The 23564-nt window shown below is 39.7% G+C and overlaps 3 protein-coding genes across 5 annotated transcripts; 2 read left to right on the plus strand and 1 right to left on the minus strand.

The window, feature by feature from the left end:
* Positions 1-4070: 4070 nt before the first annotated feature.
* gjb10 (gap junction protein beta 10) lies at positions 4071-6877 on the plus strand. The gene is made up of 2 exons (XM_048270737.1): positions 4071-4165; positions 4862-6877. The coding sequence occupies exon 2, from the start codon at positions 4930-4932 to the stop codon at positions 5734-5736; it is 807 nt and encodes a 268-aa protein (XP_048126694.1). The 5' UTR covers positions 4071-4165; positions 4862-4929; the 3' UTR covers positions 5737-6877.
* A 2216-nt stretch (positions 6878-9093) lies between these two features.
* gjb3 (gap junction protein beta 3) lies at positions 9094-12471 on the plus strand. Of its 2 annotated transcripts, none has more exons than XM_048228013.1 (2): positions 9094-9226; positions 10456-12471. In XM_048228013.1, exon 2 carries the CDS (start codon positions 10549-10551, stop codon positions 11416-11418), a length of 870 nt encoding a protein of 289 aa, XP_048083970.1. In that variant the 5' UTR covers positions 9094-9226; positions 10456-10548; the 3' UTR covers positions 11419-12471. The 2 variants fall into 2 exon arrangements, with proteins under 2 accessions (XP_048083970.1, XP_048083971.1); XM_048228014.1 differs by having other exon boundaries at positions 10460-12471.
* A 1132-nt stretch (positions 12472-13603) lies between these two features.
* Positions 13604-23514, minus strand: hmgcl (3-hydroxy-3-methylglutaryl-CoA lyase). 2 transcript variants are annotated; one of them, XM_048228011.1, is made up of 9 exons: positions 23391-23514; positions 22826-22909; positions 22563-22670; positions 21748-21843; positions 21476-21624; positions 16775-16838; positions 15936-16124; positions 15305-15430; positions 13604-14844 (listed from the first exon to the last, which is right to left on the minus strand). In XM_048228011.1, exons 1-9 carry the CDS (start codon positions 23475-23477, stop codon positions 14743-14745), a joined length of 1005 nt encoding a protein of 334 aa, XP_048083968.1. In that variant the 5' UTR covers positions 23478-23514; the 3' UTR covers positions 13604-14742. The 2 variants fall into 2 exon arrangements, with proteins under 2 accessions (XP_048083968.1, XP_048083969.1); XM_048228012.1 differs by having other exon boundaries at positions 23317-23418.
* Positions 23515-23564: the final 50 nt, after the last annotated feature.

Raw genomic sequence — 23564 nt, forward strand, 5'->3', positions numbered from 1 at the left:
GTGCGTTGAAATGTACATATTTGATGCGTGTGCTATTTTTTATTTTTTTTATTTTCTGGCACATTCACTTGCTTGGCCAGGTGGGGGCACAATGCAAGGCAGGCCCATTGGGTGTCATCATAATCATAATATATATTAACCTGAGAAATTTCAGACCATTCAATTTAAGCAAAGCACATTTCTGATACACTTTTTGGTTGGCCAGATGGTGGCGCTATGCTAGGAATGGAAATTACACATGTGAATATCACAATAATGATATCCAATATTTTATTAACTTTCAGATCAATCACCAAAGGCATTGTCCATTTCTGGCACATTTCCTGCTTGACTAGGTGGTGGCGCTATGCCAGGCAGGCCCATTGGGTGTCTGGATATCATCCTAATCATAATATCTATTAACCTGAGAAGATTCAGACCATTCATTCAATGCACTGTGACTTTATGACACATTTCCTGTTAATGTGGTGAGGTATTAAAACCATAATATATTACAACATATCAAAAATCCCTTAACAATTTAACATCAGCAACATCTTGGCATAATGTGTGTCAAATTTCACATGAATCTGACAAACCGTCTAGGAGGAGTATGTTAAAATTGATCATGTGACATCAGTGTAATTGCCATTCTTTCTGTTGCCAGTTGGTGGCGCTATGCCAAACATGCATTATGGGCATGTGAATATTATCATTAACATGGTATTCAATGACCTGTGAAATTTAAAACATTTCAAGGCATGCATGGTGAATTATGACACATTTATTGTTTATGTGGAACGGCATTAAAATGAATAATTTCGTCTAGGAGGAGTATGTTAAAATGGATCATGTCCACAACCAACAAAATCTCAATTACCTCACTTCCTGTGGGCGTGGCTAATGGCATGTTAATACAAAAGTTGTTTGTTTTTGTTACATATACCCACCAAATTTGGTGTGTGTATCTAAAACTATATGCCAACCACAAGTCACAGTGACATAAGGGGGCGCTATGGAGTTCCTGGGCAACGCCTGGTGCCAAGCTTTTATCCCTGTCTATTCACTGTACCACTTGATGTGGGTGCCAAATTTCATGCGTTTTTACCAATGGGAAGCACATCTTTTGGCATCACAATTCATCACATTTTAGTCCGCACAAAATCCCAAATACCTCACTTCCTGTTGGGCGTGGCTAATGCATTGTACATACGAAAGTTGTTCATCTTGGGGAGATACACACACCTACCAAATTTGGTGTGTCTAGCTGAAAGTATGTGCCAACCACTGGATCAATCACCTAAGGGGGCGCTACTGAGTCCCGGGGCCAAGCCTTTATGCCTGTGTAGCCATTGTGATACCAGATGTGTGTGCCAAATTCCAAGACTTTTCATCCATGTTAACCACCTCAAAAATAGCAAAAAGGTGAACAAATAATAACTAGATGTACCGCAGAGCGGTACAAAATATGACCGCCGCCCAGTCCAGCACATTTTTTCCACAAAAAGAAATCACGCTGAAAGGCCTATATGATTCTGTCTCACTAAATTGCATTATCCACACTCAATTCTCACTGGTATCTGCTAGACAACAAGTACCAAAACATGATTAGTTCATAGATTTCACATGTAAAATTCATTTTATACAACCCCACCTCCATCTTGCCTGTTCATAATTCTGAGAAATTCTTGATTGTTTGTGTTATGTTTATGTTATGTGTGTGGGTGTGTGGGTGTGTGAGTGTGTGTGTGTGTGTGTGTGTGTGTGTGTGTGTGTGTGTGTGTGTGTGTGTGTGTGTGCTTGTGTGTGTGCCTGCGTATGTGCCTGTGCATGCAAGCGTACATATGTCTACTGTGTGAGTATGTGTCATACGTATGATTACTGTGAATGTATGTGTGTGTGTGTGTGTGTATCTGTTTGTGCACATGTGTGCACATGAAATGGGTTAACATGACCCCTGGAGGCAAACATAATGAGGAAAAAATCGTCATCCTAGGCCCTACAGTTCTCAAGATATTCACAGAGAACTGTGTCTGCCCTACCCTCCTTTCGGGGGGTCCAGTCCAGCGGGGGGGGGCTACAGATCAAAACGAAAAAATGGCGGTTCCATGCTATTCATGTGGGGGTACATGCCCACCAAGTTTTGTGTACCCGGTCTTTCAGTGTCCTGGGAATCCTTGTTGGTGTACGTCACTAAATGTACACATAAATTATTTTATTGTAAGGCCCCCCCATGAACGAAAGTACACAAAACTTGGCATGCATTCGGAGGGTGTCATAATGATCCTACACTTTTAATTTCGTGCAGTTTTGACCTTGTCAGCCAGAGATATTGTGATGAAAACACCTACTTTTTTGCTTTTTAATTTTTAACTAGGTGGCGCTATACATGAAATAAGTAGTAATGGGATGGGTTGACATGCCTCCTTAAGACCAACATACATAAAAAGGTGGACCTCCTAGGCCCCACGGTTCTCGAGATATTCACAGAAAACTGTCTCCCGCCACCTACAGGCCAGTTGGTGTATAGTAACATAAATTAATTTATTGTGTGGCCCCCCATGAACGGAATTCCACAAAACTTGGCGTGCATACAGAGGGTGTCATAATGATCCTACACTTCCAATTTCGTGCAGTTTTGACTATGTTAGGTCACAGATACCTTCTATTACCTCATTCGACCTTCGAACACCTCATTTTTACTTTTTTGTGTTTAACTAGGTGGCGCTATACATGAAATGAGTGGTTATGGAATGGGTTGACATGGCCCCTTGAGATCAACATACAAAAAAAATGGTCCTCCTAAACCCTACGGTTTTCGAGATATTCACAGAAAACTGTGTCTGCCCTACCCTCCTTTCGGGGTCCAGTCCAGGGGGGGGCTACAGATCAAAACGAAAAACGATGGTTCCATGCTATCCATGTGGGGTTACATGCCCACCAAGTTTCGTGTACCCCGGTCTTTCAGTGTCCCGGGAATCATTGACGGAAATGTGGGCATGCGAAAAAGAAAAAAAAAAAAATCTGACTAAACCTATATGACCGCCGCTTCGCTGCGCGGCGGTCATAATAATAATAAATAATAATAATAATAATAATAATAATAATCCTTTCAAAAACAATAGGGCTTCGCACCTCTCGGTGCTCGGGCCCTAATTAAAACTAGTAGGCCTACATCAAATAGATATCAATGATGCATCTCACTGTCAACTTACTAGCAAATGCCATCTTATTTGAAGTTAAAAGAGTATGAACCATATTCTCACAACTTAAATGACGATTAAATATTAATTTTAGAATTCTAGCAGAATAGAACTTGAAACGCCCAATTTTAAAGTGATAGCTTAAAATCACACATTGTTTACGTAATTGTTTTCACGTTCTCTGGTACTTTTCATATCGGCCTCATGCAATTCCATTCACATAAAGTTTGTTTTTAGGTTGAACATTTGTCAATCATATGGCCCACCCATCCACCGTCATCATTGTGTGTTTTTAAAATGTATGCTGTAGCCTAAACCGTAGATTAAAACTTCAAATTAAATTGCATGTATTTAAATTTGACATGAATTATATTTCTTATTGTATAATATGAATTTATAATGTTACAGATAGAGGTTTCTCCCTCTCATACTCAAAGGTGTTTTTAATATATTTTCCAAATCTTTCGCACCAACGACTCAAATACTACCATAAAAGCAAATTAAACCTTGAACGTAGGCTCTTGCTCTTAGTGTGCATGCGCTCAAAAACTCCATTGTTGTTCTTGCATAGTTCCAACTCTGTGGCTCTGATCAAGCCGTGTATAGTCTACACATTTCTGCAAGTTAACACTTCGAGGGGAACAAAACGATAACGTGTAATTTGACTGATCTACGATCAAATGAAATAAGAAACATTTTGCCAGAATTGCGGACTCACTGAACATTGACAACAATTTTAGCAACGCTTTAAATGACCGCAAGGGGGCATCCAGATGTTGTCTCGTGTCTGGGGAGACATTCTCTGTGATTTCCTCACCTTTCAGCAGGTTGCCCTGCCTGCTTGTGTTCAAGTGCGACCAGTCAACTCCACCCATTCACCCTCCCAGTTCCACTCCTAAGCACTGTCGATGGAAAACCACTGCATTGGAATCTACGGTAGAAAAAAGTTCGCAACGCGGTAGACCTCCTGAAATCTTAGTTGTGTGAGTATGTCATTTCATTTTCCTATATTTGTTTAGGATAGCCTACTTCTTACATGATTCTAAAAGAAGCTTCCTATCAATTCAAATCGGCGTGATGAAACGCAAAATAGGCATAATTTGAGTATATAAAGTATCCACCATCTTGTGGGTCTGTTGGTCTGTCAGTCAGTCAGTGATTACAGTACCAGCACATAGCCGACCAATAAAGCATTAATATAGCCTACGCATTAGCATCATCATCCTGGAGTTAAGTTTACTGTCAATTGGAACACCTTTGTTTTTCGTACATTTTTATCTAAAAGTTTTTGGCATCCACATTGTGTCCTTCATTTTATTAATATTTTCATGTTATTAGTAGTCAGTTGGAGTTGTAACAAAACAACGATGATAATGATAGTAATAATAATAATGATAATAATAATAATGTTTTTACTATATGTATACTTTTATTGTTACTCTAGAGCTAACTTCTGTTATTCTAGTGTTGTTGTAAGTCACTTTGGATGGTGTGTGTATGTGCGTGTGTGTGTGTGTGTGTGTGTGTGTGTGTGTGTGTGTGTGTGTGTGTGTGTGTGTGTGTAGGCTACCATGTGCATTTCTAGACTGAGGAATGTATCTGTGTATTAACCTATATTTTATTTCTCTTCCTTACCCCTTCTTGTCTTTCTTTGTCATCACCTTTTAACTGAACTTTAGGTTGCCTCTGTGATTTGTTCTAACAGATCAAAGGTTTTCGATCAAGTCGCCTAAGGAATCTATTTGCAATGAACTGGGGGTTTCTCCAGGCCCTCATTAGTGGGGTCAACAAGTACTCTACAGCATTTGGCCGTGTATGGCTTTCCATAGTTTTTGTTTTCCGAGTTTTGGTGTTTGTAGTTGCAGCTGAGAAGGTTTGGGGGGATGAGCAGAAAGACTTCAAGTGCAACACAGCACAGCCAGGCTGCCACAATGTCTGCTACGACCACTTCTTCCCCGTGTCTCACGTCCGGCTATGGGCCTTACAGCTTATCTTTGTCACTTGCCCCTCATTCTTGGTGACGATGCATGTAGCATATCGAGAGGACCGCGAAAAAAAGCACCGCCTCAAGTACGGCGAAGGCATCAAACATCTCTACAAGAACACGGGCAAGAAGCGTGGAGGCCTCTGGTGGACCTACGTCCTCAGCCTCGTCTTCAAGATGGGAGTGGACGTCACCTTCACCTACCTGGTCTACCACATCTATGAGGGCTACCACTTCCCGGCACTGGTCAAGTGCTCACAGACGCCATGTCCCAACGTGGTGGACTGCTTCATCTCTCGGCCCACGGAGAAGCTCATCTTCACCATCTTCATGGTGGTCACCAGCCTGGTCTGCATCCTGCTGTCCTTCGTTGAGACCGTCTACCTGGTGGGCAAGCGCTGTGTGGAGATTGGCAAGCGGATGCACAAATCCCGGCACATGGAAGTGACCGCCTCCAGGATGGACATGAGTAGCGCAGCCATGTTGCTGGACTCCAACTCTGGCAGGCGGACTGGCAAAGACACAGGCAGTCCGGCACCATCCTACAGTGTAGCCATCGCCAAGACATGACGCCTCTCACAGTCCGAGACAGAGACTCAGATGAACACATTGATCAACACAGGGACATGACTCTAGGAGCTCTAGAGTTTACAAACATATTTTTACTTACTTCCTTTGTGTTAAATACCATACCTCTACTCTTTCATTAGCTTTTCATTGTACTATCTAGATACACACTTAAGCTGAAATTGTTCATGGGCTATGGCCTAGAGCAGCTATATCCCTCTTTACCCAACCACATTCCTAGATAGATAGATAGATAGATAGATAGATAGATAGATAGATAGATAGATAGATAGATAGATACTTTATTGATCCCGGGGGAAATTCAAGGTTTCCTTCAAGATTCCTCTGGGGCTCCTCACCATATGTAAACCAAGTACACACCCACCCTTTGTTACAGTCTGAATGAAGGCAAATACATTCTCCTTCATAAGGAATCCATAATTTGCAGACTAAAAAACTATAGAACCTGACCCTAATCTTGCTGAGATCTTGCTGTGTTTTCTGGTTTGAGACAGTTCATTGTTATCGTTCAGTTTGATCACATTTATACTTGTATGCCTTTTTAGCTCTATGCACACTGCCAAACTGAATAAAAACTCAACTGCCCTGAATGTATTTATGCATTCAAAAAACAATGTGGTCAAACGACAATCAAGGGCAATGCAGTCAAACGACTTCCCACACAGCTCCAGTTAACCCTTCTGTTTAATGTCTGATACTGTCTGTATCAGAATGTTTGAATGTTTGATTCCATGTTTGTGTGACCATTTTGGATTGTAAATTATTATTTTTTTGTGATATTGTATTTTGAGTTGCACATTGTTTTAAGTTGTTCTGTTACATTTTGGGCTTTCTAATCCCTTTTAACGTTCCTGAGGGAAGAAAGACAACTGGTTTCCCAGCTCTTTTAACTAGTTTCACTGGCAGTACAGGAAGGGAGGTAATAATTCAACTGAATGCTCTTAACTCTCTAGTTTCTCCCTCTCTTGCCCCTCTTGGACCAGAAGCAACTAGGGAAAGCCTATAATCTAAACAGACCATTGCTTGTTTACATACATGTTTTACACTCTTGTGTCTTTTAAAACATTTGTCAACTGTTTACCAGATTGTGTCTCCATTAAATACAGTCTGATTTTTTTCTTAACATCTACTGGTTTGGTTGGTTTGGACATTTTGAATGTGCAAAATAGGAGTCATTTGACTCAAGAAGATTTAAGATCATTCATGTGAACTTTTGAAGTTCTGAAAGTTAGCAGAGAGTGCAGTCAACGGTTCTAATGATTAAGGTAGTGAGTTGAGTCTGATGAGGTTATTGAGGCATTCTGAAACTTTGTTAGATCAAGGGCCTTTAGATCAAATTATTTTGACATACACAGAACAGGCAGATTCAACCAGACATGCCCTTTTATCCTCTGTACTATCCTCTTTGTAGCTCACTAAATACATTGTAATACACTCTAAGCCCTTAATATATATAACAAGTCTATTGACATTTACAGTGAATATTAGAGTAAACATTCATGTACATATGAGTGTTATACTACGTCACTCTTCATTATTAGCTTTCAGGAGGCTCACCCAGTGGAAGAATTTTTCCAGTCAATCCCAGGGATGGGCCTTCCATGTTTAACATGTCTGTTCAATCTATATATCAGATAAGCAACAGAGTTCTTCAACCCTTTTTTGCTCTAATGGTTAATGAAATTCAGGCTGTCCTTGGGAATAAATAGTGAAATTTGAATGGCCAACCAGTCAGGGCTTTTGTGTGAGAGAATGAACGTCTTAGGTATTGAGTTACGTTCTGTATTCAGTCCTTTATTTCTCCTGTTCCATCCTCTGTCTCTACTACTGGTGAACAGGTCAACTGCACCTGTGGTCTTGTTCTCTCTTCTATAGTGCATGTCTTGTATTCACCTTTCCTCTGAGAGCACGGAATAGGATTATAGTCTGCCTGTACCTTAAGGAAGTTCATGTAGAGACATGCACGGTGGCAGCGCATCATCACACAAGAATGGAGTGTCCCAACTGACGGGACAAGTTTGAACAAAAGAATCTGTGTGGAACTTTCCATATCAACACTGTCCTTTCAAACAACTGTTTCTCAACTATCACAATTTACACCTCTTGTATGTAGCTGGATGTAATCATCTAGTTATTGTGGGGATTTATCATTGTGGGTATGTATCTTCACCAAGTAACTTAAGTTAAGGATAAAAAACCCTAATTTCCCAGAGGAGCACTGTCTTATTAAATATCCCTTTGATTCAATAGAGGGTACAGGTTCCTCCCTATATGTAACATAAACGTATCCTGATACGATACAATATCGTATCCTGATACGATCCGATTTTGAAAAGAAGAGGTATCTTTACCTATTAGACCTCAAGTGAAGCCATTTTTGTTCTTTTAAGGAGGAGCTTTCTTACTTAGATAAGACGGTTCACGATCTCTCAAAATGTAATCTATCTTTTTATTTTGTTTGCCTACACCATGTTCTTTTTTATTGAGGATTTTGTACAGTTGGTGTCCATGCCCTTACACACAGTTGGTGTTTACTGATGCTTGTGCAGTGTCTCCATGGCAATACAACTCATCAGTGATTCTCGTCTCTACAGTGGAAAAGACCAGATGCTTAGCAATATAAAACATTATAGATATTTTGTAAGAATATGATGAATATCAATTGAGGTTTGGTTTGATGAACTAGAATCATTTAAAAAGAGAAGCATATGTCCACTGGAATAGACACACCTGGCATTCCATCATTCAATTCTTCAGCCCTCTGCCCATTCTACACTGTAGGCTACAGCAAAACAGTAAGAGAAAACAGACAATTCACGAATCCACTCCACCTATCAGGTTGTTGCACTAATGCTTTATTCACGGCTAGGAGTGGCACTCTTTCGTTAGTCAAGGCATCCCTGCAAGTCTGAACAGGGGCTGAACTACACTTCTAGGAAAATAATGCACGATAAACATATTTGGTGAATCCCAGCCTACACAACTCACTCAGTAGGCTACTCATACAAAGCCAGTGAGAAACATAACTACTGACAACTCTCCTCTTCTATTATACATAAAGACTGCTGACATTAATTAAATATGCCAAATGCCATTTAATTTTCTTTCCAGCTATTATTGAGTAATATGGGATTCATAATTTTCCAATGTCACATTTCCAATTAGATAACTTATTGGATCACTTTGCTATTTGGTTGCTATTAGCTCAGACTATTTTTTTCCCCAATGACAAACAACAATGGATGAGCTGATGTTGGCGAAGAAAGGAACCAACCAGACCTCCTTGACTCTACCTTCGCCCAAACCACACCCATTAAGAGACAGACGAGGAGTAGTTTTGTATTTCCAAGAACTTTGCGCCAGAGCTTTCAAATAGCACGATTATATCAAAGACACAAATCAGTGTATGAAACCAACAAAGCTCTTCACAGATTTGTGACTCACGTGGGGAAAACGAGAAATCCTTCATAATGTGAGTACCACCTCATTAGGCTACATTAAATTAAAACGGAAGAAACCACTTATGTCGACTATATGTAACGCGGACGTGGATAGGTGAGCTCAATAAATTTGGAGTGGGAGGCTATTTTATTTTACCCCAATATGGTTGCTGTGTTTGCCAGTCATATGTTGGCGGGTGGAATATCACCATCCAGCATTGAAATAGACTAATTACTCGGTCGCATACTTCTGATTGTGTTATAGGCAAACTGAAATGTTTTAGGTGTATGCTTTCTATTAGGCCTACCACTGTTAATATAGGTCTACTTATAATGACAAAAGTTTGTATGGTCAGTCAGATTTAGTCTACTAAATGAATGAGTAAACAGGCTACGTCCTTTAGTGTAAATCACTACAGCCCAACATTGTCTAACTTTTAGGCTACCTGAGCCAGAAGTGTCAGTCACATAGAAGTAATTTCTCTTTTGTAAACTATAGCTTGTAGCTATGCAGTGTTGGCAAGGACACAGATAAACAACGACAGACTAGTATACATAATAAGAGAATGAAATAAAAATAGAATTCAACCAAAAACGCCTGCGTTTGAGGATGGTGGTGATATGCGTCATGCGACGACACAGATGCGTTTCAGCGGCAGTTCTCCATTCTGTTCAGAAAGATAAAACATGGCGGAAACTCAGATGCATATGGATAGAATTTCGAGGCTACCTGTAAATGACATGATATGTTTGTTTATAATGATGTTTTATAAAATTGTCCAATTTGAATGATAGGAAGATTTATTTTATTTCAATAATTAGGGGCTTTAAAGAGTTAGGGTTAGTGAGATAGGCTACCCCCCAATTCTCCCTCCCCTTCCTCCCTCCCCCAGCCTATTTTCTTTTCTGTATAAGGCAAAGTGTGCATGTTAAAATTCTCATGTAGCCATTTAATTATTCCAGATTTTTTTTAGTAATATTTCAAAACAGTTGGTCTGTGTAAAATTACATAGGCTTCTTTCCTCTAGAGCTATTGGTACTGTTCCTGGTGAGTGTAGTAGGGTGTAGTAGTAGGTCAGAGGTACTGACCAGTTTAGTCTCAGGTATGATGATTTAGATGAACCACTGGCTTCATGGGTAAATTTATGAATTGGGCCAAATAAATGGCTAGTCTTTTAATTTATTCATGGTTTTATTATTCAACAAACTCTCAAGACACATGCACTGACATAACAACATGCTTATGCATTCTTTCTTTAAGGAAGTGATACCAACTTGCTGTATAAAAGACAGAAAAGGAGGACACAAATACACCAATAGGACACAGCGCAACCAATCTTACATTGGGAGAATAATGGACTGGAAAACTTTACAGGGCCTTTTGAGTGGAGTGAACAAGTACTCCACTGCCTTTGGCCGGATATGGCTGTCAGTGGTGTTTGTGTTCCGGGTGATGGTCTATGTGGTGGCCGCAGAGCGGGTGTGGGGAGATGACCAGAAGGACTTTGACTGCAACACCAAGCAGCCCGGCTGTGCCAACGTCTGCTACGACCACTTCTTCCCCATCTCCCACATCCGCCTGTGGGCCCTCCAGCTCATCTTCGTCACCTGCCCGTCCTTCATGGTGGTGATGCACGTGGCGTACCGCGATGAGCGCGAGCGCAAGTACCAAGCCAAGCACGGCGAGAACACCAAGCTGTACGCCAACACGGGCAAGAAGCACGGTGGGCTCTGGTGGACCTACCTGCTGAGTCTCTTTGCCAAGACGGGCTTTGAGATCGGCTTCCTCTACGTGCTCCACCACATCTACAATAGCTTCTACCTGCCTCGGCTGGTCAAGTGCGACATCAGGCCCTGCCCCAACATAGTGGACTGCTACATCGGGCGACCCACAGAGAAGAAGGTCTTCACCTACTTCATGGTGGGGGCATCAGCTCTCTGCATTGTTCTTAGTGTCTGCGAGATTATTTACCTGATCTCCAAGCGCTTAGTCCGTTGCGTGAGCAAGATGAAAAGGAGAGAGAGATACATTCGGCCCCCGTACAGGGAAGAAGACAGCCACTGCACCCTACCGGTGAGAGACCTGGGCCACGATCTTGAGTGTAAACCAGAGACCAAACCAGATTTTAAGCCTGACTTCAAGCATTACCCTCTCATGCCATCTCACAGGCTCTTAAAAGACGACCTACGTGCGTCAGCCCCAAATTTGTCCTGTTCTACCTGAAAAACAATCAGTCTGGAACTGATAAGAACTTCTGAGAAGACGTGCTGAGACCCAACAGGTGTCAGATGTGATTCAGACATTTTCAGCTGCAACTGCAGCTAAAGATTAATGTGGATTTTGTTTTTGTGCTAACAAACTCTAAACATCTTTGTACACTAAAATGAGATCCATCGTTCCACATTCACTCTGAGCCCCTCTTTCTTGATGAAGTCTTGAGGCTGTTCCTGTGGCTTGTAAAGGTTTTTTTTTTTTATGAGATCCATTTTGGTTTTATGGCACACACAAATATTAGCTGAAAATAAATAGAAACAGGACCATTCTGCTTTCTAGGAAAGTCTTTTTGACTGGCACACCTTTCTTTTTCAGTCCAGATCAGGTGTGGTTGTGAGCAGTGGGGAAAATAGAGTTGTGGAACATTCTCATAGTTGCTGAATAACTGCACAGGCATCCAGGTAGACACGCCTCATTCAGCCACCCGTCTCTGTCTACACACCTTGAGACGTGGACAAAAGTTTCTGAGAAAAGGACTATTGACAGAGATTTCAGAGAATTGTTTTCCCTTTTGCCCAGTTTCACACCTTAACTAAATGTTAGACAATAAATGCTAAATGGAACATGAATACTAATAAGCATTAAGCATAGGACCAAATATATTAATGTCTACTATATATATACTGTATATATATATATATATATATAGCCTATATATAAATATTTGTTCTTGGTTTACAATTTTCTGTCTACAGAACTAAACTAGACTTTTTCTGACTTGAATTGACATTTTTCTTGGTGGTAACGCCTGTCTTTTTGGAATTACGTGATACTGTGTTATGCAAAATATAGTTAAAACAAGAGCGAATGGTTGCACAAATGGTTGATGTGGTTTATGATAAAACTACCCAAAGTTAAGACTTGCTGAAACTGAAGTGGAGAAAATAAAATATGTCCCCAAACATCCCTGGTGGACATTGAATTTTAAATAGTTAACACATTGTATATGCTGTAAATGTATTTATGTTTTTGAGAAATAATAATTTTCATACTAAAGCATAATTCAGTCGTTTCTTTCAAAATTGCATTCCCTTGGAACATATACAGCTTTCCCTTCTAGACATGGACAAACCTGAACAAACAATATGATGTGTCATATCTATATTCAGCTAAATAAACATGCAGAAAAAGGAATGTTGAAGTTCCTATTATCTAATATGGATAAAGTATGCCCAATGAGCATTGCCCATCATTAAAGCAATGTCACAGATTAACCAGTGCCACTAACATCCTGATTTGGAGAGAGAAACTGAAAATGTCAATTGCTAGTTTAGCGTGTAACACCTGCATGTGAATTTGCATGAAAATTCAATGGCAGTGATATGAGTCAGTCTTGACTTGCACCATTATCGTTCTAGTTGTGAAATAATCTTTTGTTATTTCACACTGAGGGTTTGTGCTGACGAGTCTGATGTCCCCAAGATGGGGTTGGCAGTGGAATGAATGCATTGTTAGTTTAGCCAGTTTGTCAGGACTGCATCACCCTTAGGTTAGCAGAAATATTCAGGTTCTAGGTGTAAGACAAACATGAAAACACATTCCACATGCCAATTCAGACACACCTCTGCAGATCATTTAAAGGGAACCTGTTTTTAGAAGATCCATATACAGAGACCTATGATACAACAGAGACCCATCAGAAACGTTTAAATAGCGCAATGATATCCCAATGTCAAAAGTGATCTCAGCGTGATGTTATCCAACTCCCCCTCATACTTCTGCACATGCCAAGTCATGCCTACTATGGCGCCCCAGCACAGGTTCTCATGCCAAGCAGAGTGCTTTTACTGATCAAAACCAAGTGCTGCATCAAAGACTGCTAGATGTGGGATCCTATCGTTTTGAAGGCAATGAGTAGTCTTGGATTTTACTGAATTTAAGATATTATGTACCTGTTACGAACATGTTACAATCGGAAAAAAAAAACTCATGGAAAGTCTTCATCAGGCCATTGGCACCAATTAGATCTTTTCCAAACCAGAACATCGCTCAACAGAATCATCACTAGATCATACCATAGTGCTGACTGCAAAACAGACCATTCACTGTTTGCAGTTAGGAGCCCATTTCAAGGATGTAATCATTCATGTATGGCACATTACTCACATAAGAACACATTTTAAAGACAAAAAGGTTGAAGATGAATATTGTGCATAAATCTTTATTATCAGTACAAGAAACATCTGCCTTCTGCTTAAAATTACCACCAAGAACCCCATCCTACTGTTGGAACAATTATTGTTACAACAACTGTAGATAAATAAAATGCCTTTAAATCATGTTTTTATTTACTGAACACAAAAACATCAAAGATATTCTTTATGGTTACATAAAAACACAACGCTCATTTTTTTTCCAGACATGGTTACTCAGCAAATTCAGTATCTTCCATTGTCTCACATGAATTACTGACATACATTAATTAAAACAAAAAACACACACATGCACAAACACAAAAGGTGCAAGAAAGGGTTTGTGTTTTTCTTGGTTCCCTAAAAAATAAAGTACAAAGCAATAACTTCATGGGGTCATTTCAGTTCAAGCATAATCAGTGTCGTCATATTTTATTTGATAAAGCTGCACAGTGAAGCCGACCCATTTATATTCAATCTGTTATATTCAAAGTGGTATTTTAGGAATATCTGCATGTTTTTTTTCAGGTTCAGCGAGACACACACATTGGCCATAAAAACCTCCAGTTGCTTAACTCACTTTCAGTTGACTGGTCTATGTAATTGGTCTATTAGCACACCACATCTCTTTTGTAGTTTTACAAAGTTTTACCAAATAAAATTCTCATTAGTCTCAGTATGTAGCAGTGTGTTCACAACCATGATTTACTGTGTACAAACTAAACCGTTACAACATGATGGACCATACTTTCTATATTCCATAGTAGGTGGAGGAGGAGGAGGAGGAGGAGTTAAAAGGCACAAAATATGTGAATAACACAAGGCACTCAAGAGAAACATGTTTCCACAAACCTGTTTAGATTTGTAATTCCACTGGCCTGAAACATCAACAGCTGCTTAGACACAGGATTCCTGTGATGAGTTTTACCATGCAGCTGTTAAACATTCACTATGCTGTTTGTGCCATGTCAGGGTCTTTCACATCAAATGAGCGGCAACCTTTAACGGATACCAATAGGTGGAACAGGGGGAAATGCAGGGCATCACTCTAGCCAGTCGAAAGTCACCCTGACACCTGAGGGTCAATGTTTGATTGAAGACTGGTGACTTCACCCCAGCTAGGCCTCTGCATGAATGGGGCTCAGAGTTTGCAGGAAGCCTGGGCCACTTTCGAGCTGGTCCGTCTGTTCAGGAACTGACAGATAAATGCACCAGCGTCCATCAGCTTATGAAGGTCAACTCCCTATTACAAACAAAGACAGGAGAGCGAGGGGGAATTAACCACTGGGACTGATTCAGCATTAGTCAGAGAGGATGCAGAGACACAATGTAGGCAGATGGGATCACCGATTAAGATGAGGACACTCCCTTGTCCACATGTGTGTGCGTGTTTGTGTTTGAGTATGAGTGTGTGTGTGTGTGTGTGTGTGTGTGTGTGTGTGTGTGTGTGTGTGTGTGTCTTTAGCCGCACTTTTCACACATGAACTGAACTCCTGAAACGTTCTACACATTACCCAGAGGGACAGAGAGTGTGCAGAGACCAAATGTGGGCTGACATGACGGCTGATAACATGAACACCATGGTGTTATTATCAAGAGAACATCAAAATACTGCTGAGAGAAAAAAAGAGTTTGGTTGCGCAATCAGAACGAGCTGGGGAGCCAGAGAGCTGCTTCAGAGAGGTGGAGAAAGAGATGCTCACCGTTTGAATTCCAAGTCCATGCAGCATGTAGACCACATCTTCGGTGGCTACGTTCCCAGACGCTCCTTGGGCATATGGACAACCACCAAGTCCAGCTATAGACGAGTCCACGACAGTAATTCCCATCTATCAAAGGCAAACAAATAGCATCATACAATTACTCACAGGATAAATGTGGGTTGCCTGTAATAAGTACAACAGCACATTTTAAATGCTACAACTGTAACAGCTTGGAAAAAAACTAAAAACATGAATTAATAATTTTCCATTATGTCTATTATTCCATTATTATCAATACAAATAGTTGTTTCTGTAACAAGACACAACTAGTTTCACAAGAAACCACAGGAATGGCTTTCAAACAATTAACATCTTTGCAAACTCGAGTAATCTGAAGTTCTTTTTAAACAGCTTTGGTTACCGTTGCTAAAGAAAAGAAATAAAAGCATGCATAAACTGTGAGCTGACTGCTCAAAAACCACACTGTCTTGACATAAGACTTACTGTCCACTCCCTAGTTTAGGATTGTGCAATTTCTTGCATTTGACTACTCCACCCACTTGCAGAAAGAAAATATCCATCAACCCAAACTCCATGAGCCATGTTTACCATGCAGGTGGTGCGTCCTTACCTGTAGTGCTACCAGGATGTTGGCCAGGGCCTGGCCATAGGTGTCATGGCAGTGCACAGCCAGGGCGTCCACTGGCACCTCACGCTTTACTGCCTCCAGCATCTCGCCCATGCCTCCTGGAGTGCCCACACCGATGGTGTCGCCAAGAGAGATCTCATAGCAGCCCATGGCATATAACCGCTTTGCTACCTAAATGAGACATCAGATGATAATCCTTGACATTTACAAATGTTTTCATGAGATGTTTTTGCACTGGAGGGACTTTTTGCAGATCCTAGAACCATTTGAGAAACTACCCCTTTTTTCACACATTCGCATTGCATGGAACTGGTGCTTGTGATTGTAGTTCCCTTGACCGCAGTTCCTATAACTACTGTATTTTAGCTTGTACTTCAGGTTTGGGTATTTTCCCTGCACATAGGAACCATGACTGAAGTACTTACATGTTAATTGATGAAGCACAAAAATCTGTGTAATAAATAATAAAATAATTCAACTTATTGTGTAATAAATAATAAAATAATTCAACTTCTGTTTAAATGTGCGTAACATAAAAACTGTACAAGGAAGCAGTAGGGACTGAATACCATCACACGATAAATGCCTCCTGGGCAGATGAGAAGAATGCGGATAAAAAGGGCGATGCCTTGATCTTCTAATCTGTCAATAAACTTCAGTACTCCCCAACATATTCATGTGCGATGTGCGTGCAATGTTTTGGTCCATTGCCGAGACACAACCATAGGAACTGTGTATATCTAGGGGTACACAGTTACAATGTTGTTCATGTGTTCAGGTGTGCAGTGCACGTGTTAAAGACTGTGGTCTGTGGTGCATACCTGTGCTACTTTTTCAGGTGACACTTTCCCTTCATATGGGCATCCCAATACACATGACACATACCTGTTGAGAGAAAACATATCAAAGTGAAGTTGTGTGTATTTAACATGCTTGAACAACTCCCAACACATTGAAGTGCATTGTGACTCAATGAATCTAATCTATTAAAGACCCTGTAAACCAAATATAAATATATGTTCTGAGTTTGTCACACCAAAAGAAAATGTGTCATTAACCATCCAGACAAATCAAAAAAGTTGTATTGAAATCAATGGAATCTAATGTAATCGAATGTCAATCGAGTGCGCCGCACATGTCGCGGTCAATGTGCGGAGTGATTTAAGGGTTTATGCTATATGGGGGAACTCATCGCATCATCAAGCAGGACAACGCTCCATGCCATACAGCTAAGTCAATCAAGGTGTGGATGAAGGACCACCAGATCAAGACCCTGTCATGGCCAGCCCAATCTCCAGACATGAACTCCATTGAAAACCTATGGAATGCAGAGGTGGACGAAGTACACAATTCCTTTACTTAAGTTAAAGTATAGATACATACACCTTGTCAAATATTAATCCAATACAAGTGAAAGTTGCTAAGTCAGACTTTTTACTTAGGAAGATGGATGGTCACAAGCCATCAAACAAAGCTGGGCTGTTTGAATTTTTGCGCCAAGAGTGGCATAAAGTCACCCAACAGCAATGTGAAAGACTAGTGGAGAGCATGCCCAGATGCATGAAAGCTGTGATTGACCATCAGGGTTATTCCACCAAATACTGATTTCTGAACTCTTCCTAAGTTACATAAGTATTGTGTTGTTTATAAATGAATATGAACTTGTTTTCTTTGCATTATTTGAGGTCTGAAAACACTGAATCTTTTTTGTTATTTTGACCATTTGTCATTTTCTAAAAATAAATGCTCTAAATGTCAATATTTTTATTTGGATTTGGGAGAAATGTTGTCAGTAGTTGATAGAATAAAACAAAACTGTTCTTTTTACTCAAACACATACCTATAAATAGTAACATCAGAGAAACTGATCATTTTGCAGGGCTGTCTCTTATTTTTTTCCAGAGCTGTCAATGCTATATGTTGCAGAAGACTGTGGCTAGGCTGGGACTGTGGCTAGATGCCTAGGGTAAGACCTAGAGCTGCACACATTTTGCCATTTGGGATCTGTACCCAACTCTGGCTTTATATTTAGTATTCACTTATAGCCCTCAAAAAACGTGTACTTGTAAAAATGTGTATAGTACTTCCCCATTGTTGGATAAATTTGTAGAGGAAGCTCTGTGTTGGAATGTTCATTCATATTTGATGTGCTCTGCAGATACAGGGCACATAGAGAGTTCACTGCTCAGAGGCCTAAGAAGTCACCTCAGACATAACTTTTGGTTGCAAGAATAGTTATCAGATATAATATAAGAAAATACTGTATCTATTTCTTTGCAATTTTTACAAACTATGTGAAATAAGGGCCAAGCAGATTGCATTTTTGCATTAACACAACAATCTACTGAGCCTACTACTAGCAGAACTACGCATACCAGTGCACAATGGTGTAGAGCACTTGCCTAGACTACGGGGTCTCACACTTTTCAGTGCCAGAGTCCCTTTGCGGAGGAGAACATTTTCAGAGGACCCCCTCATAATTTTATGGACTGACTCCATATTTATACTGAAATATTTATCCATGTTGATCAGTTAGCTGTAATGTAAGCCAAACTAAACAACAGTAGGAATGGTCCATTGTGTCCTGAGAGACGTGATTCAAGTGTCATCTGTCACAATCATATCAGAGTTAATGTTAATCTTTTCTAAATGATACAGCACAACTATTATTATAAATTAGTTTATGAGAAAAGATTATAAATATAAATCTTGCCTTGCTTCAGTCAATGACATGACAAGCACTCTGGTCCAACATCATTCTCACTGGTGACTAATTTGGCAATTTCATATTTTAAAAGACAAAGTATTGTAGGTGCAACAGTCTGGAAACATAAATATTTTTCCATATCCTCTTTTCATTTTTCCATTAGGCAACTGGTATGTTTCTGTTTAGGGTACTTGGAATAGGCTTTTCTTGAAAGCTACTAAACCTGTGAAACAGCCTGTGAAAAAGACCCCTTGCTTCAAGAGGTATTCCGAGTATGTGGTTTAGTGACTACCAGAACACACTTAACTTTTCTGGGTCAAACCTCCAACTAGGAGAACCCTATGGTTTCCTTCTAACAAAACAAAGCTCTTCTGTTAGGAGGCGGTTCTATTATGTAGATTTTTTTATAAATATAAATATATATAATATATATATATATATATATCAGGGCTGTCAATCGATTAATAAATTCATCTAATTAATTGCATACTCTGTGATCAATTAATCTAAATTAATCGCATATATTATTTTTGCTGTGAAAGTATTTTAAATATTTAAATTCAAATGAATCATTGAATAATCAGCATTAGTGACATTAAAGTTCAAAAACTCTTTTATTATTATTTTCACTGTTCAAATAATTGCCATAATAATCTATGATATGACCTAATATGCTGAGGAAATAAATTCAAAAGTGTTTTTTTTTTTTTCACATACAAGGCATTTCATTGCAGAGGACTTTATTTTCAACACTTTATTTTTTATCAACACCATCAGGCTGTTTTTTAAAAGTAAATGTTCCAATCAATGATCCAGGCAGCACGTTTTCTTCTCTCTCCTTCATTTTACAGTCTAATTTTTACTGACTAGAATGGCTCGGGGTCAAAGGTCATATGGAATCGATTAATCTGCACTCATTTTTTTAATCAGTTATTTTTTCTCAAATGAATTAATCGAAATTAATCAGTTATTTTGATATATATATATATATATATATATATATATATATATATACACACACAAAAATTGTAGTGGATGGGAATCACACATCTCGAGCAGCTAATGAGAGATACTCCAAATGATGTTGACAATCCCACCATTTCTTTCAACTTATATATACTTTCATATATTCTAGAATCATTAATAAAGTGAACTATTTCAAGCCATTTATTGTTTTAAAAAGTTGTGTTGTGAATACATCGTACCAAGTGGAGTGGAGGAACTTGCCCAAAAGGACTTTGTTTCAGCTCATGAAAACCAAAAATCAGTATCTCAAAATATTAGAAATTATAAAGAGGTATCAATACAGAGATGTCGACCTTCTGAAAATAAATGAACTAATTTGACTAATGTAAAGAAGTTCATTTTATACACTCAATACTTGATTGGGCTGATTTTGCACAAATTACTGCATCAATGTGGCGTGGTATGCAGGCAATCAGCCTGTGGCACTGCTGAGGTGTTATGGAAGCCCAGGTTGCTTTGTTAGCGGCCTTAAGGTCTTTTGTATTTTTGGGTCTGGTGTCTCATTTTCCTCTTGATAGATAGATAGATAGATACTTTTATTGCCACACAACAGTGTTGGTGGTATTTCTGTTACAGGATTTAGCTCAATCCAGTGAAGAAATAATAAAACAAAAATAATAATAATTACATTTTCATTTCAGTTTAGTTGTGTTCAAGAGTCTTGTTTTTGAAATGTGTGGTTTCCGTTCTTATGGATCTGTAACATCGTCCAGAGGGGAGAAGCTGGAAAAAATGGTGGCTTGTGTGGGAGGGATCTTTGATGATTCTGGAAGCACGGTTTAAGGTGCGTTCCTTAAACCGTTAAGGTGCGGACCGTGGCTAGGTCGATGGTGGTTGGTTAGGGTTTTTAGGGTTATGGTTCAGTCCATATCAACGGGACGGACCAACCTAATCAACCTAGACCATGCCTAGGCTGGTTAAGAGTATCTTGGATATTGGATACTTCAATGGGGTAATATGGTGGCAGCATGGAGGTGAGTGTCTCCAGGACGCTGGTTTCACTGTTGAGCCTTCATGAGGTGTCGTGGGCCTAACTTAACGAAACATCGGTGAATGAGGGTGCCCATTTGACAACCTCAATGACATGCTGCATACTGTATACTGCTGTTAGATGGGCCATTTGTCTTGTGTTTGTGACCATTGGTTGGCAGATTGGTGGTTAGCGTGCTTTTTGAAGTTAATTTGGGTAGGGGCTTCTGAATGTGTTTTTACCTTGGATTTTGGCACAAGGGATTATAACATCTAATCCTGTGTATTAATGTAACCATAAGATTCCTACAGAAGTCTACGACAACATCTTATCATTGTATGATACTTTTTTTTAGAGTTGTGGCCCAATTAGGTTCTTCTCCAACAAAAATGGATAATTTCTAATCACCTTTCATAAGAGTACTACACCTACTAAGAATACTACGCCATCAGTAATCTGTTAAGATGTTCAAATAGGTCATCATTGTAGGACTTCTTCCTTATTTCCTCATACCCAAGGATCATCATAGTTGTAAGACTTTTTCCTCATTACCCTCATAATACCCAAGTGTGAATAATATACCAAGGAAACAGACAGAACAATACACTTGGTCATACAGGAAACACGATGGTAAGATTATCAGGAAAGGGTATTATCTGGAGTAATAGGAGTCATGCCACAAACTTGGCATCACATACTAGGCTTAATATTAGCATGGGGAACTACATCAAGAAAGCTATGGTCCAGATTAATATTTATTATAGTCAGACAAGCATTATTACTAGGAGAGTACCATTACTACTACAATTGTTGCCTTACCCTCTGACGAGTACTCCTTGCTCCTTGGCTGCCTTGGTGACCTCTTCAAAGCGCTGAAGACTCTCCTCTACTGAACAGTTGATGTTCTTTTTGCTGAAGAGCTCTGATGCGGCGCCAAATATAGCCACCTCCTGTGCCCCTGCTTTCACCTTCATCAAACAACGCATAACCAGGAGCACTCACAATCAGAGAGAGAAACAGAGGTCTAACTGGGCAGAGCGCACAGTATTCATTGCAGTATTGATAAAACTATTGGGCTGAACGGAACTTACAGCAGCTTGGAAGCCCTTTAGATTAGGGGTGAGGACTGGGTAGTTCACTCCTGGCTTTTTATGGATGCCCTGCATGACTTCCACCTGATCTGCCATCTGCCAAATACATTTAGAGATCAAAAAACTATTTTATGTTCCAGTGAAGTTGGACCAATTCATATTTTTTTGGATAAACTATTATCAGGCACCAATATAAACTATTTTCAACAACTAAAACTGAATTGTATTTTCTTTTTAAAGTAATTGTCCAATCAATGGATTAATTTGGTAAAGAGTATGGGCTCTGTGCACAAGCTTACTTGAAGTCATCTAACCCGTTTCGTTGACATGGCTATCAATAAGCGCCTGAAAATAAATGCTTCAGTTGTACCAAAATGTAAGAAATACAATGTAAGCGAGTCTTAATGTCTGTGGGTGGCTCTAAGGCTTCAAGTCATTATAAAAGAGATTTTATTTTAGCTTCCACCTTTTTCCTAAAAAAACGCCAGTGCAGTGGCTGGACAAAAGAAAGGGAAGGATTTTCGGTGAGCACACGTTTTGGTACAACTGAATTACTCCTCTTCAGGTGCTTGTTAACAACGATGTCAACGAACAGGATACTGGTTTGCCAACTTCAGGTAAGTCAGTGCACAGAGCCCATGGTAGGCCTACAAAATTTTACTGATGGGTTTGCAACTAGATTTGTCAACAGTCACACCCCAATTTCTGAGCCCCAATTTCTGAAATAAAAGACAACTAGGGGCAAAAGATCACAAAAGACGAATGAACTTTTAAAATGAATATAGACATCATCACATGGAAAATGAATTGTTTACCTGTGGAACCCATTTTGGAGACACAAAGCTTGTGGCTTCAATTACAGGAAGCCCTGCCTCTGACAGCATGTCAATCAGTCGGATTTTCACCTCTGCAGGCACAACGGTCTAAAAGGCAGATATAATTAATACATTAGCTTATAGCATGTTTAATTTACAGAATAAAGTTCATAAAGCTATAAATGTACCTGAAGTGTACGTACTTCACGTTCAAATTGGACAAACAGATGAGTATATGAAAAGCTTGCCACAAAAGATCAAACCTTTTCATTCTGTAGACCATCTCTGGGTCCCACTTCCACAATCTTCACCTTTGCAGGCAATGGTTTCCCTGCAGCAACACCAAACTGTAAAAGAGAGAGAGAGTTAGCGGGCAGACAGACATTGTTGGTCTGTATGCTCTTGTCACACATCTTACAGTAAAGTTGAACCAGCTAATGTTAGTGTAAGTGCTAACCAGTCATTGGTGCTAACGTTAGCTAGACAAACACAGGAACATAACCTCTAAGCTCACCTGAAGGCTAAACATATGATGTTATAAAAGTTAGCTGAAAATACTATGACTCGATTTTACAGACATCATTGCGAAAAAATTGCGAGCGAACAATAAAATCACGTTAATGGGTATTTAGACAAAATAGTTTAAAAGGAGAATAGGCCTATTGAAATGTTTGTAACTAAGGTTAGCGTTTCCATGAAGGGTTTGGTTAGCTTGCTATATCAGGAAGTAACTGTTAATGTGAATGGTTAGTACCTCTAGGTTTAAACAATTGGACATCAATCGCGTTATGGACCCGGTGGTTATTTATGAAAATCATACACACTCACGGCTCTGGCAACAGATGCGCTACAATTCAGAGCAATGGAGCGGTGTCCCATTCTGGAACTGTTGACATATCTCATGAGAGTCGCCATGTCCACAACCTGAACTGGGGCGATGCAAACACTATGCTTGTTTTGTAACATCTCCATCGCCGCCTAGCGCAGTGGCGAAATGCGGGA

Source organism: Alosa alosa, chromosome 19 (genome assembly GCF_017589495.1).
Source record: "Alosa alosa isolate M-15738 ecotype Scorff River chromosome 19, AALO_Geno_1.1, whole genome shotgun sequence".
Lineage (NCBI taxonomy): Eukaryota > Metazoa > Chordata > Actinopteri > Clupeiformes > Clupeidae > Alosa > Alosa alosa.